Genomic DNA, 11825 nt, shown 5'->3' with positions numbered 1-11825 from the left:
TCAGCCCTATCAAATGGCCAAGAAGCTCAGCATTGTAGCCGCTTCCTGCAAAGAGGACGCAGTCTTACAGGACGGCCAGACGGAGAATGAGGACTTGGACCCAAGAGACGATCAGCCAGAGAGTCTTACCATTCAGGAGACAGCCTTGTGATGTCTTCTTCGTTTGCTTTAAACCACACAAGACTCCCAGTTCGACCCAGCTGCTGTGCGGCCGAGCAGCATCGGGTGACGGTGCTGCTGGTCTGGACCGCAGCGGTCTGACAGACGCATCAAGGTCACCATCAACACTATCCTCTTACCTCAAGGCAGAAACATCCGGCACACGCGACACTTTTTACTTTGGTAGCAAAGTTGGAACCAAAACAAAATCCGAGACAAAAGCTGGTTTTAGGAAGGCGCTGAAGATGTGCTGAGGACCTTTAGCTGCTGCTGGTCTGGGGTCAGATGGATGCATCACGTCCTGCTTATAAACCACTCTGTCCCTTTAACAGCACAGCACCAGGAGCCTCAGTCACAGCGGACTGGTCCTTAGACGTTTAAGGTGGCACCACACCACTCCGCTCAAGTTTCATACACTGGATCATGCGGCTAACCTCACAGTCCCAGGTGGCCTTAGTCGTTTAATTTCAACAGTCCCGGACACATTTACTATTCCCACCGATCAAAGGAGACGGTAAACACGATGTGCGGTATGAATGAGTGGTATATTTAAAACTGACGTTGGGTTAGACGCCTGTTAAATCTAACAGGGCGGTGGCACCTTTAGGAAAGATGATGTGGTTTTCTGGCAACTTTCACAGATGTTAGTGTAAATCACACAAAAGCTGATATGTGTTTCATTATTTAGTATTTCATCAACACCAGGGAGGGTTTAGCTCAGTCCTCCACTCATCCTCACAGATTCGTCTGAATTCTGACACGTCAGAGGGGTTTCCAGCAGGAACGGCCTGGCGAAGGTCAAAGGTCAGAGTAAATCGTGGTGAAAGCAGGTGGACCAGGTCCTGCAGCAGCAGAGCCGCCCCAAACCATCACACTACCACCACCGTGTTTTACTGTTAGTTTGACTCCAGATGGAACACCTTCCCCATACTTCTGCTTAGCCCAAGCCCTTGTCTCTGTGAGACGTGCTGAGGTCAGAGTCATAACCTCTGACCTTAGCACTGACCAGATGGGACCTGCAGGACATTAGATGTTGTTCTGGGTTCTTTAGGTTGAGCATTTCTTCAGGACGCTGCCTTTAGAGATCCTTTAGCTGTGCGGTGCGACAGGTTCTGTTCAGGTGATTTATTGGTTCTACAGATCTGGGGCCTCATTTATAAAACTTGGTACTAAAACTATTTCAGCCCTTCAGAACGTCTACATCCATAAACTCGTCTTCAGACCTACAACCTCCGCTCCGCGCAACTCCTGCCTTATAAATCCCACCTATCCTAGCCAATATGTGCTAAAGTGACAAGTCCCTGTGTTAACAAGTCCCCGTGTTAACAGGTCCCCGTGTTAACAAGTCCCCGTGTTAACAGGTCAACACTGGGACTTTTCTGAATCACCAGAACTCAGAGACAAGGTCTAACCCTGTCCTCACACACCATCGAGTCCTCTGTGCGCCGCACAGACCCCGGCTGCCTCGGACTAGCGCTGCCGGCCTGTCAGCTAGCTACTTGTAGCTTGTACCAACGCTCTGAATGTGCTGACACACTACGGCCTTTCCCTGGAGTCACATGATTCCTCCTCTTACGATCTTGGTGATATTATTCACCAGGAACGCTGTTGGTCAATAGTAAAGTGGCTAGCCAACATGCTAGTGCAGGAGTCTCCTTCCAGATGTTTCCTGCTTGTTTTAGAACATGAACACAGCTGATTGGTTGGATGTAGTGATGAACCACTTCTGTAGACACAAATGAAGGCTGATGAGACACTGAGGTGTTAAAAATACAAAATCACAGCAAGGAGAGTTTCAGTCTTACAACAGTGAGTTCATCAGGTCCACTGGGTGCTGCAGCCAGGTCCATAAATACTGGGACATGGACACAATGCTAACGTTTTTGGCTCTATACACCACAATGGATATCAGATGAAACGAGCAAGATGAGCTTTAACTGCAGACTGTCAGCTTTTATTTGAGGGTTTTTACATCCAAATCAGGTGAACGTGTAGGAATTACAACAGTTTCATATGTGCCTCCCACTTGTTAAGGGACCAAGAGTAACGGGACAGAATCAGAACCGTAAATCAAACTTTTACGTTTCAATACTTGGTTGCAAATCCTTTGCAGTCATTTACAGCCTGAAGTCTGGAACACGTAGACATCACCAGACGTTGGGTTTCATCCCTGGTGATGCTCTGCCAGTCCTCTGCTGTCTTCAGGTCCTGCTTGTTCCTGGGGCGGTTTCCCTTCAGTTTTGTCTTCAGCAAGAGAAATGCACGCTCAGTGGGATTCAGGTCAGGTGATCGACTTGTTCATTGCTAAACAGTCCACTTCTTTCCCTTCAGAAACTCTTTGGTTGCTTTTGCAGTATGCTTCGGGTCATTGTCCATCTGCTCTGTGAAGCGCCGTCCAACGAGTTCTGAGGCATTTGGCTGAATATGAGCAGATAATGTTGCCCAAAACGCTTCAGAATTCATCGTGCTGCTTTTGCCAGCGGTCACATCATCAATAAATACAAGAGAACCAGTTCCACTGGCAGCCATACATGCCCACGCCATGACACTGCCAGCACCATGCTTCACTGATGAGGTGGTGTGCTTAGGATCCGTCTCCATACTCTTCTTCCCATCACTCTGGTACAAGTGGATCTTGGTCTCATCGGTCCGTAGGATGTTGTTCCAGAACTGTGAAGGCTTTTTTAGATGTTTGGCAAACTCTAATCTGGCCTTCCTGTTTTTGGGGCTCACCAGTGGTTTACATCTTGTGGTGAACCCTCTGTATTCACACTGGTGGAGTCTTCTCTTGATAGTTGACTTTGACACAGATACACCTACCTCCTGGAGAGTGTTCTCGATCTGGCCAACTGTTGTGAAGGTGTTTTCTTCACCAGGGAAAGGATTCTTCCGTCATCCACCACAGATGTTTTCCGTGGTCTTCCGGGTCTTTTGGTGTTGCTGAGCTCACCGGTGCGTTCCTTCTTGTTGAGAATGTTCCAAACTGTTGTTTAGGCCACGCCTACTGTTTTTGCTGCCTCTCTGATAGGTTTATTTTGTTTTTTCAGCCTAATGATGGCTTGCTTCACTGATAGTGGCAGCTCTTTGGATCTCATCTTGACAGTTGACAGCAACAGATCACAAATGCAAGTAGCACACTTGAAATGATCTCTGGACCTTTTATCTGCTCATTGTAATTGGGATGATGAGGGAATAACACACACCTGGCCATGGAACAGCTGAGATTGTCCCATTACTTTTGGTCCCTTAACAAGTGGGAGGCACAAATGCAACTGTTGTAATTCCTACACCGTTCACCTGATTTGGATGTAAACACCCTCAAATAAAAGCTGACAGTCTGCAGTTCAAGCACATCTTGTTCCTTTAATTGGACATCCATTGTGGTGTATAGAGCCAGAAACGTTAGCATTGTGTCCATGTCCCAGTATTTATGGAGCTGACTGTAAAAGCAAGACAAAACTGCCGAGTGTGCCTTTAAGGGACAGCGTCATGAGTCAGAGATGCTCTGCATAAGATTACAGCGTTCTCCACCTGTAGTCGCACTACAAGACTACAATAAAACACTACTGACTTTAACAAGGACACCAACTCATTCATATTTGTCAACTACCTTGAACCCGTAGGTGCTAAAATGACCCCAAGAAGGGTGAACGCAATGTCTCCCTCTGCACCCTCCAGTCACTGCGGGGCAAAATCGTTGACCTGAAGTCTCACAAAGTCACGTATCTTGCGAGAAGCAGTAACGCTTTGTGGCAATCTGTGATGAGTCAGCCGATAAGCCGGTCATCATCATGGACCAGGAAATGTTTTTAATCTCTAAAAACACTCCAGGTCCTGCCATTGGTGTACCAGAACATCCATGGTGGCTATGCCTGCTCAGTGATCCCTCTGAGAATACACCCCATCACTATTATACTCCTAAATGCAACATGTTTTCATTCAGGTTCTCATTTTCAGACTTGGTTCAGATGGAGTGGAGGCTGACTGGTGTGTGTGTGTGTGTGTGTGTGTGTGTCGGACTTGAAGTCTAAATGTGGCCTACATTCACCATCTCACCAGCTTAGCTGCAGGCAGGTTCCCGTCTCTAAGGTGTGCTTAGGCCAGGCTCAGAGCCACATTTCCCATCAGGGTTTTAAATGAATGAAAAGGTTTGTGTGGAAAGTTCCTTGCGGAGCTGACGGAGAAGCATGAACCAGGCCTAACGCCGCCCCTGCCCGTGTGCAATTGTCAGACCTGGTTTTGTATGAATCGAGTTTTCTAATTGAGGCCCTGGGTCTAGTAGTGGTTCTGGTGGAGATAGCCTACAGAGTGCTCTGGTTAGTTAGATCCATCGCAGATGCCGAGCTGGAATGTTCCTCATAAAAAACAAAAACCTGCTGAGAGGTCTCCTGCAGCAGGACGCCAGACTGCAGGCTCCTGAGCTGCTGAGAACATCTGATTTCTGTGGAAACCCTCTTCTGTCTGTGGCTGTTTGGTCGTTAGCTGGCTGGATGCTGTTGTCGGGAAGTCCTCGCTGTTAACAGGAAGTTGCTGATGGGTGCATCTGCGGTCCACCTGTGAGGTGGTGTCTCTGCTTTGCTGTAAGTGACCGCGTGTCTGTTCGGGATGTACGTTTTCACTCGTTACATTCATGAAGAAGCAGTAACGAGAGAGCGGGATGACAGCTGGAATGTCCGTCAGACTCAACTTGTTGCCCGTCTGGCACCAAATACGCAGCGCCGCCGGCGTTTGTGTGCTGATGAGCGCCCTCTGGAGGCCACGGTTAAAACACACTTTAGCTGCATTACATTTAACTGACATTTCGTTAAATTAGGAGTCAGACGCCAGCAGGAGCGTCAGGACCGACTGACCTGTTGCTGGTCTCGGTTCGGTTTGCTGCACCATGTTCTGCCAGGCTCGGCGCATGGAGGCTGATTGCGTTCCCAGCGCTTTGCTAACCGCTTCACGTTTGACCGCGTTTATTTGGTCACGTGACGCGCTAATTTCTTCTGCAATCGCCCGTGAAACATGTTGATAGCGGCACTCTTGCGCACTCTAGTGGCACAAAATGTATTACACAAACGCAGCAGAAGTACACTGCTCACAGAAACTAAAGGAACACCTTAAAGAAACACATCAGATCTCAGTATGAAGTTGGATATCTATACAAATAACGGCAGGGCAATGTCTTAGGAACAAAAGGATGCCGAGTCTTTTACTGGAAATAAAAGTTATCAGCCTACAGAGGGCTCAGTTGTGTAGACACCCTAAAATCGGAGCGAAATGAAGACGTGGCAGGCTAGTCCGTTATTTCAAAAACTTTATTTCTGCAACTCTAATTGCTTTTCAGCATCTTGTGTGGCCCCACGAGCGTGTGTGCATGCTTGGCAACGTCGGGGCTCCTAATGAGACAACGGATGGTGTCTTGTGGCATTTCCTCCCAGATCTGTGTGAGGGCGTCCCTGAGCTCTTGTACAGTCTGAGGAGCAACCTGGCGCCGCCTAATGGACCGGAACATAACGTCCCACAGATGTTCTATTGGGTTTAAGTCAGGGCATCGTGAAGGCCATTCAACTGTTTCAGTTCCTTCATCCTGCAGGTACTGCCTGCATACTCTTGCCACACGAGGCCGGGCATCGTTGTGCATCAGGAGAAAACCAGGACCTACTGCATCAGCGTAGGGTCTGACAAAGGGTTCATCTCCATACCTTATGGCAGTCAGAGCACCATTTAGGCAGTAGAGGTCTGTGCGTCCCTCCATGGATACGCCTCCCCAGACCATCACTGACCCACCACCAAACCTGTCATTGCAGGCAGACGTTGCAGGCAGCATAACGATCTCCTCGTCTTCTCCAGACTCTTTCACGTCTATCACAGGTGCTCAGGGGGAACCTGCTCTCGTCTGTAAAAAGTACGGGGCGCCAGTGGCGGACTTCCCGGTTCTGGTGTTCTTGAGCAAATGCCAGTCGAGCTCTACGGTGCTGGGCAGTGAGCACAGGGCCCACTACAGGACGTCGGGCCCTCAGGCCATCTTCATGAAGTCTGTTCCTGATTGTTTGGGTGGAGATGTTCACACCAGTGGCCCTCTGGAGGTCATTCTGTAGGGCACGAGCAGAGCTCAGCCTGTTCCGCCTTGCACAATGGAGCAGGTATCGGTCCTGCTGATGGGTTGTGGACCTTCTACGGCGCTGTCCAGCTCTCCCAGAATAACCGCCAGTCTCCTGAAATCTCCTCCATGTTCTGGAGATTGTGCTGGGAGACACAGTAAACCTTCTTGCTGCAGCACGTGTGGATGTGCCATCCTGGAGAAGTTGGACAACCTGTGCACCTTCTGTAGGGTTAAGGCATCGCCTCATACTGCCAGCAGGGGGCCAAAACCAGCACGAGTGGAAAACCAGCGAAAGAGATCCAGAGGGAGAAACTTGACCTCTACATGTTAAACCAGTCCTGTTGTGAGGGTTTTGTAATTGTTGCCCCTTTAGTGCACCTGTCGTTACGTCCATGAACACCAGTACAGCTGACAGTGATTAACAATGTCCTCAGCTGCTTAATCAACCAGGAAATTATCAGACAGGTTTAACTGATTTCACGCCAGGCCCAATAAAAAAGTGTTCCTTTCATTCTTGTGAGCGGTGTGTTTGAAGCCGTTAACCGGACACAACCATTTGACCCGGTTTCAGCTTTAACAACAGCCGGTGGACTACATGCATCACTGGCGTCTGCATGAACTCAGGTGGTTGTCTGCGCTACGACGATGACACGAGTCCCGTGTAATCTGAATATTCTCAACATGTCGTTCTTTGTTGACTTTTTGGAATCAGAATTCTTGATCATTTTATAATCTGAAGTCATCTGTTTCATGTCCGGTGTGACCCGTCCTGTCTCTCACGGCTGTCACAGTCAGCCCAGGCATGATGTCTCCATCACGACGTTCTGTCCCCATTACAGTTAAAATCATGTAAGACCTGCTGATGCAGCCTCAGTCCAAAGTTTGTTTTGGTTCCAGCCACACCTTCAGATGTTTAGAACATTAAATGGGACAAATCATTCTAAACTCACCCTGAGCATCCGTTTGTGCTGCCGTGTGGGTCTCTACAGCCTCTATAAACACCGCCAACGTGAAAACAGTTTCTCCGTTTCCTGTCGCTGGTTTCAGGAATGGTGTACCCAAAATGAGCCGTTTGTTAGCATTAGCATAGAACCACCACCTGTGTACGGTGGAGGAGCAGCAGATCTATTACGAGCCCCTCCCAGATATTGGAGCTCGTAACCTCATAGCAAACAATTAATGGAATAGTGGGCATGGCCAGCAACAGCTGGTTTTCTTAAAGTCCTAAAGTGGCTCATTGTGGAAGGTCCTGAAACTTTCCACCACAGCGCTCCTCACAACCCAGACCCATGAACACCAGCCGGAGATGTTAGATGTTAGATAAACACTGTGGCTGCTGGTCTCCTTGAGCTCGCCTCCTGCTGCTGATGAGAGCTCTTCTGGCTGAACCTAGCCCTGATCGACACCTGATCAGTTGTTCAATAACACTCAGGCGGATCCCTCCGACCCCGTGTTGGTGTGGTGTTTGGAGACTCGCTCCAGGTCCTGGGACTGGATGGAGACGTTCCTACCAAAGAGCTCATGCTATGAAAGCATCTTTCTGCCATCAATGCCAAATACTGTGATGTGTCCAAATCTGACTTCCTGTGATGTCGTTACGTGTAGATCATATTTTTTTAATTGCATGAACATCATGGACACATGTGACAAACTGAAGGTGTTCTACCCGCCGAGCCATTCAAAGTGGGTTTTGGGTTTCGTCCCTTTGAGAAAAGGTTCCAAAAGACTTTAATGGTTCGGAGGTTTTGTCTCAACATGTGAATCCTCTGTTGGACCTGAAATGACTTGAAGTGTGTGCCTGTAAATGCTCTAGATGTGAGGGACCGTTTTTGACCTTTGACCCTGAGCAAATGAAGCACAATAAGGTGAGTATTTATGAAGCAGAAACGTGGATTCAAGACTCTCGTGGAGTTTAGTGGCCTTTTACAGTCGAGTCATTTCTGCCTACGATAAATATTGTCGCCAACAATATTTATTGTTTCTCATCCCTTCCTCAAGAATTCTTCCTGTTATGCATTCCAAAAAAGGAAAAGCAATCCCACGAGCTCAGAAGTCCGGATGACTCCTCTGCTTTGGCCGTGCCTTTGTGTCGTGCTTTCCCTAAACGTTCCCGCGTGGCTCCGACATCCGTGCCAGCAGCCGGAGCAAACAGACGTCTGATGGTTGAGGGAGTGAAAACCTGAGTGGACGTGTGAATGTTGGATCACTTGCTGAATGACGGTACCGTCGCAGCAACATGTTTTATGTAATGATTGAAATGTGCACTAAAACTTCCCGTCATGTGTTTGAACCACCAAGTGATTAAAGACGTAACTGATGCAACGCGGCTTCCTTCTCTCTGTAAAACAGATGTTCGAGTTGTCCCACAGCTGGAGTCGCAGTGAAGCTCTCAGCTGTCCCACACACCAACACAACACAGCGTGTTCAGTGACGAGAGGTAAACATCACACGCGTGCAGTCTGCTGCGGTAGGTTCAAACTGATGAGGAGCGTTAACGGTGCCTGGGACTGAGCTATAGTTCTACTGACGGCAGCTCGTGTACGACCTGAAGGACGGAGAACCAGTACAGGTTACCGTAAAGGGGACGGCCTGCGGGCTAGGATGGGTCGAGCTTTTTCCACAAGCTGTCTGTTCCAGATATCTGACTGGGGGCACTGCTAAATATCTGCTATTTTGCTAGCTGTGTTGACAAGACGGAGTATAAAACTGCCACCAATCAATAAAACCAAACCGACTCGATGAAAGATCAGTAAAATAAAAGCACCGGTGTCTTATCAATACTAAAAACAGCCAACCGTCGTAGAGAAGACCATCCTTGGAGGCCCCAGACTGCTGCAGCGCGTTCCCAGGTACGTGTAAGGGTCCACAGTGTCCTCTCCTCTCCAGATCCCCGATCAGTGCCGGGGCAGTAGGGCGAAGCTCTGGCCGCGTCGTTTGTTTTACACGTTTAGCTTCAGGTAACGTTCATCACTTGATAAAATAGTCAAGAACAGGTCCATGCTGGATCTCCATTCTGCAGCAGACTGATTACGACCATGTCTTCAGCAACCTTGAGAAGGTGCCTATTGTTAAAGGTACTCACTCACTCACTCACTCACTCACTCATGTGTATATAAAGGATGACAGCGGTCTCCTAACATCAAACCAACACCAAGATTGTAAAGTTGCAGGAGTTTCTTCACCCAGATGGGACGTTCCGTTGTGTTAAAAGCTGAATGCACAAATAAAAGCCTTGCATGGTTTGGGGGTCTTCTAGATCTATGGACCCCCCCTTGGGGTCCCAAGTCCCTCAAGGGGGGGTCTCCACAATGTTGTCTGTGCTGAACGTGAGGTTATCCAGATTATATTAGTGAAACTTGCATTTATAAAATCCCAATAACACCCAACTGTGTCATATATGTGTAATATATATAATATTTATTTATGTTTGCTCAACCTGGGATAGATAGATAGATAGATAGATAGATAGATAGATAGATAGATAGATAGATAGAAGGACGGATGGAGGGCAGCACAGAGAGAAGTTGAGCCATATCGGAGCTCCAGAAAGGCACAATGAGAACACCGGGACCCAGGGGCTACAGCCAGCCCCTAACCCGTACCAGAAGCAGTGGAAACTGCCAAACAAAGGCTCGAAGCCTAAAGAGATACACGAGAGAAAGTGAAGCCTGATAAATGAATGGTCTCTTCTCGAGCCAGCCAGCTAAAGTGTACTCTCTGAGGCGGGGTGATAACAGCAGGGCACACTCACCAAGGCTGCAGACTGAAGAGTCTAGTTTGTAGTCTTGTATCGTCCACCAGGCCCTTGCTCTGAGGTTTTGGATCAGATCTCAGACTTTTTATCTGATTTGGTGCTAAATACTGATCAGGTCATTACAGTGGGGGGTTTTAACATCCATGTGGACATTGAAAGTGTAATGATCCACCTCTGCCTGTCCTCATCTCCATGACAACCACGGCCTGCTCTCCTTAGACTCATCTGCCACACCTGCTCCCAGTCATCAAGCTCATGCTGCTCACCTGTTTCACCTGCCACATAAACCCAAGCCAACCAGATCCACACTTGTTACCAGTGGGTGGCGGTAATGCACCTCTAAAGTTGTTTGTCAACTGCCAAGAAGAAGAAGAAGAGGTATGAAGAAGGAATAAGAAGAGGAAGGAAGAGGAGGAGGAAGGAAGGAAGAAGAAGAGGAGGAGGAAGGAAGAAGAAGAGGAGGAGGAAGGAAGAAGAAGAGGAGGAGGAGGAAGGAGAGGAGGAGGAGGAAGGAAGAAGAAGAGGAGGAAGAGGAGGAGAGGGGAGGAGGAATAAGAAGAAGAAGAGGAAGGAAGAGGAGGAGGAGGAAGGAAGAAGAAGAGGAGGAAGAGGAGGAGAGGAGGAGGAGGAATAAGAAGAAGAAGAGGAAGGAAGAGGAGGAGGAAGGAAGAAGAAGAGGAGGAGGAAGGAAGAAGAGGAGGAAGGAGAAGAAGAGGAGGAGGAAGGAAGAAGAAGAAGGGGAGGAGGAGGAGGAAGGAAGAAGAAGAGGAGGAGGAAGGAAGAAGAAGGAGGGAAGAAGAAGAAGAGGAGGAGGAAGGAAGAAGAAGAAGGGGAGGAGGAGGAGGAAGGAAGAAGAGGAGGAAGAGAAGAAGAGGAGGAGGAAGGAAGAAGAAGAAGGGGAAGAGGAGGAGGAAGGAAGAAGAAGAGGAGGAGGAAGGAAGAAGAAGAAGGAGGAGGGGAAGAAGAAGAGAGGAGGAGGAAGGAAGAAGAAGAAGGGGAGGAGGAGGAGGAAGGAAGAAGAAGGAGGGAAGAAGAAGAAGAGGAGGAGGAAGGAAGAAGAAGGGGAGGAGGAGGAGGAAGGAAGAAGAAGAGGAGGAGGGAAGGAAGAAGAAGAAGAGGAGGAGGAAGGAAGAAGAAGAAGGGGAGGAGGAGGAGGAGGAAGGAAGAAGAAGGAGAGGAAGGAAGAGGAGAGGAGGATGAAGAAGAAGAGGAGGAGGAGGAAGGAGAGGAGGAGGAGAAGGAAGAAGAAGAGGAGGAGGAGGAAGGAAGAAGAAGAAGAGGAGGAGGAGGAAGAGAGGAGGAGGAGGAAGGAAGAAGAAGGAGAGGAAGGAAGAGGAGGAGGAAGGAAGAAGAAGGGGAGGAGGAAGGAAGAAGAAGAGGAGGAGGAAGGAAGAAGAAGAGGAGGAGGAGGAAGGAGAGGAGGAGGAGGAAGGAAGAAGAAGGAGAGGAAGGAAGAGGAGGAGGAGGAAGGAAGAAGAAGGGGAGGAGGAAGGAAGAAGAAGAGGAGGAGGAAGGAAGAAGAAGAGGAGGAGGAGGAAGGAAGAAGAAGAGGAGGAGGAGGAGGAGGAAGGAAGAAGAAGAAGAGGAGGAGGAGGAAGGAGAGGAGGAGGAGGAAGGAAGAAGAAGAGGAGGAGGAGGAAGGAAGAAGAAGAGGAGGAGGAAGGAAGGAAGGAAGAAGAAGAGGAGGAGGAGGAAGGAGAAGAGGGAGGAGGAAGAAGAAGAGAGGAGGAGGAAGGAAGAACAAGAGGAGGAGGAGGAGGAGGAAGGAAGAAGAAGAAGAGGAGGAGGAAGGAAGAAGAAGAAGGAAGGAGAAGAAGAAGAGGA

The 11825-nt window shown here is 48.7% G+C and overlaps 1 protein-coding gene across 1 annotated transcript in view; it reads left to right on the top strand.

The window, feature by feature from the left end:
- Nucleotides 1-8569, top strand: part of slc5a6a (solute carrier family 5 member 6a) — a 23723-nt gene extending 15154 nt beyond the window's left edge. Inside the window, exon 16 of the mRNA XM_015975537.3 lies at nucleotides 1-8569. This exon is cut by the window's left edge and continues 17 nt beyond it. Within this exon, the coding sequence (XP_015831023.2) occupies nucleotides 1-151 (151 nt within the window). The 3' untranslated portion in view covers nucleotides 152-8569.
- Nucleotides 8570-11825: the final 3256 nt, after the last annotated feature.

This window comes from Nothobranchius furzeri, chromosome 2 (assembly GCF_043380555.1).
Source record: "Nothobranchius furzeri strain GRZ-AD chromosome 2, NfurGRZ-RIMD1, whole genome shotgun sequence".
Lineage (NCBI taxonomy): Eukaryota > Metazoa > Chordata > Actinopteri > Cyprinodontiformes > Nothobranchiidae > Nothobranchius > Nothobranchius furzeri.
Note: the sequence above shows the minus strand (reverse complement) of the source record. Positions and strands in the feature narration are given on the sequence as shown.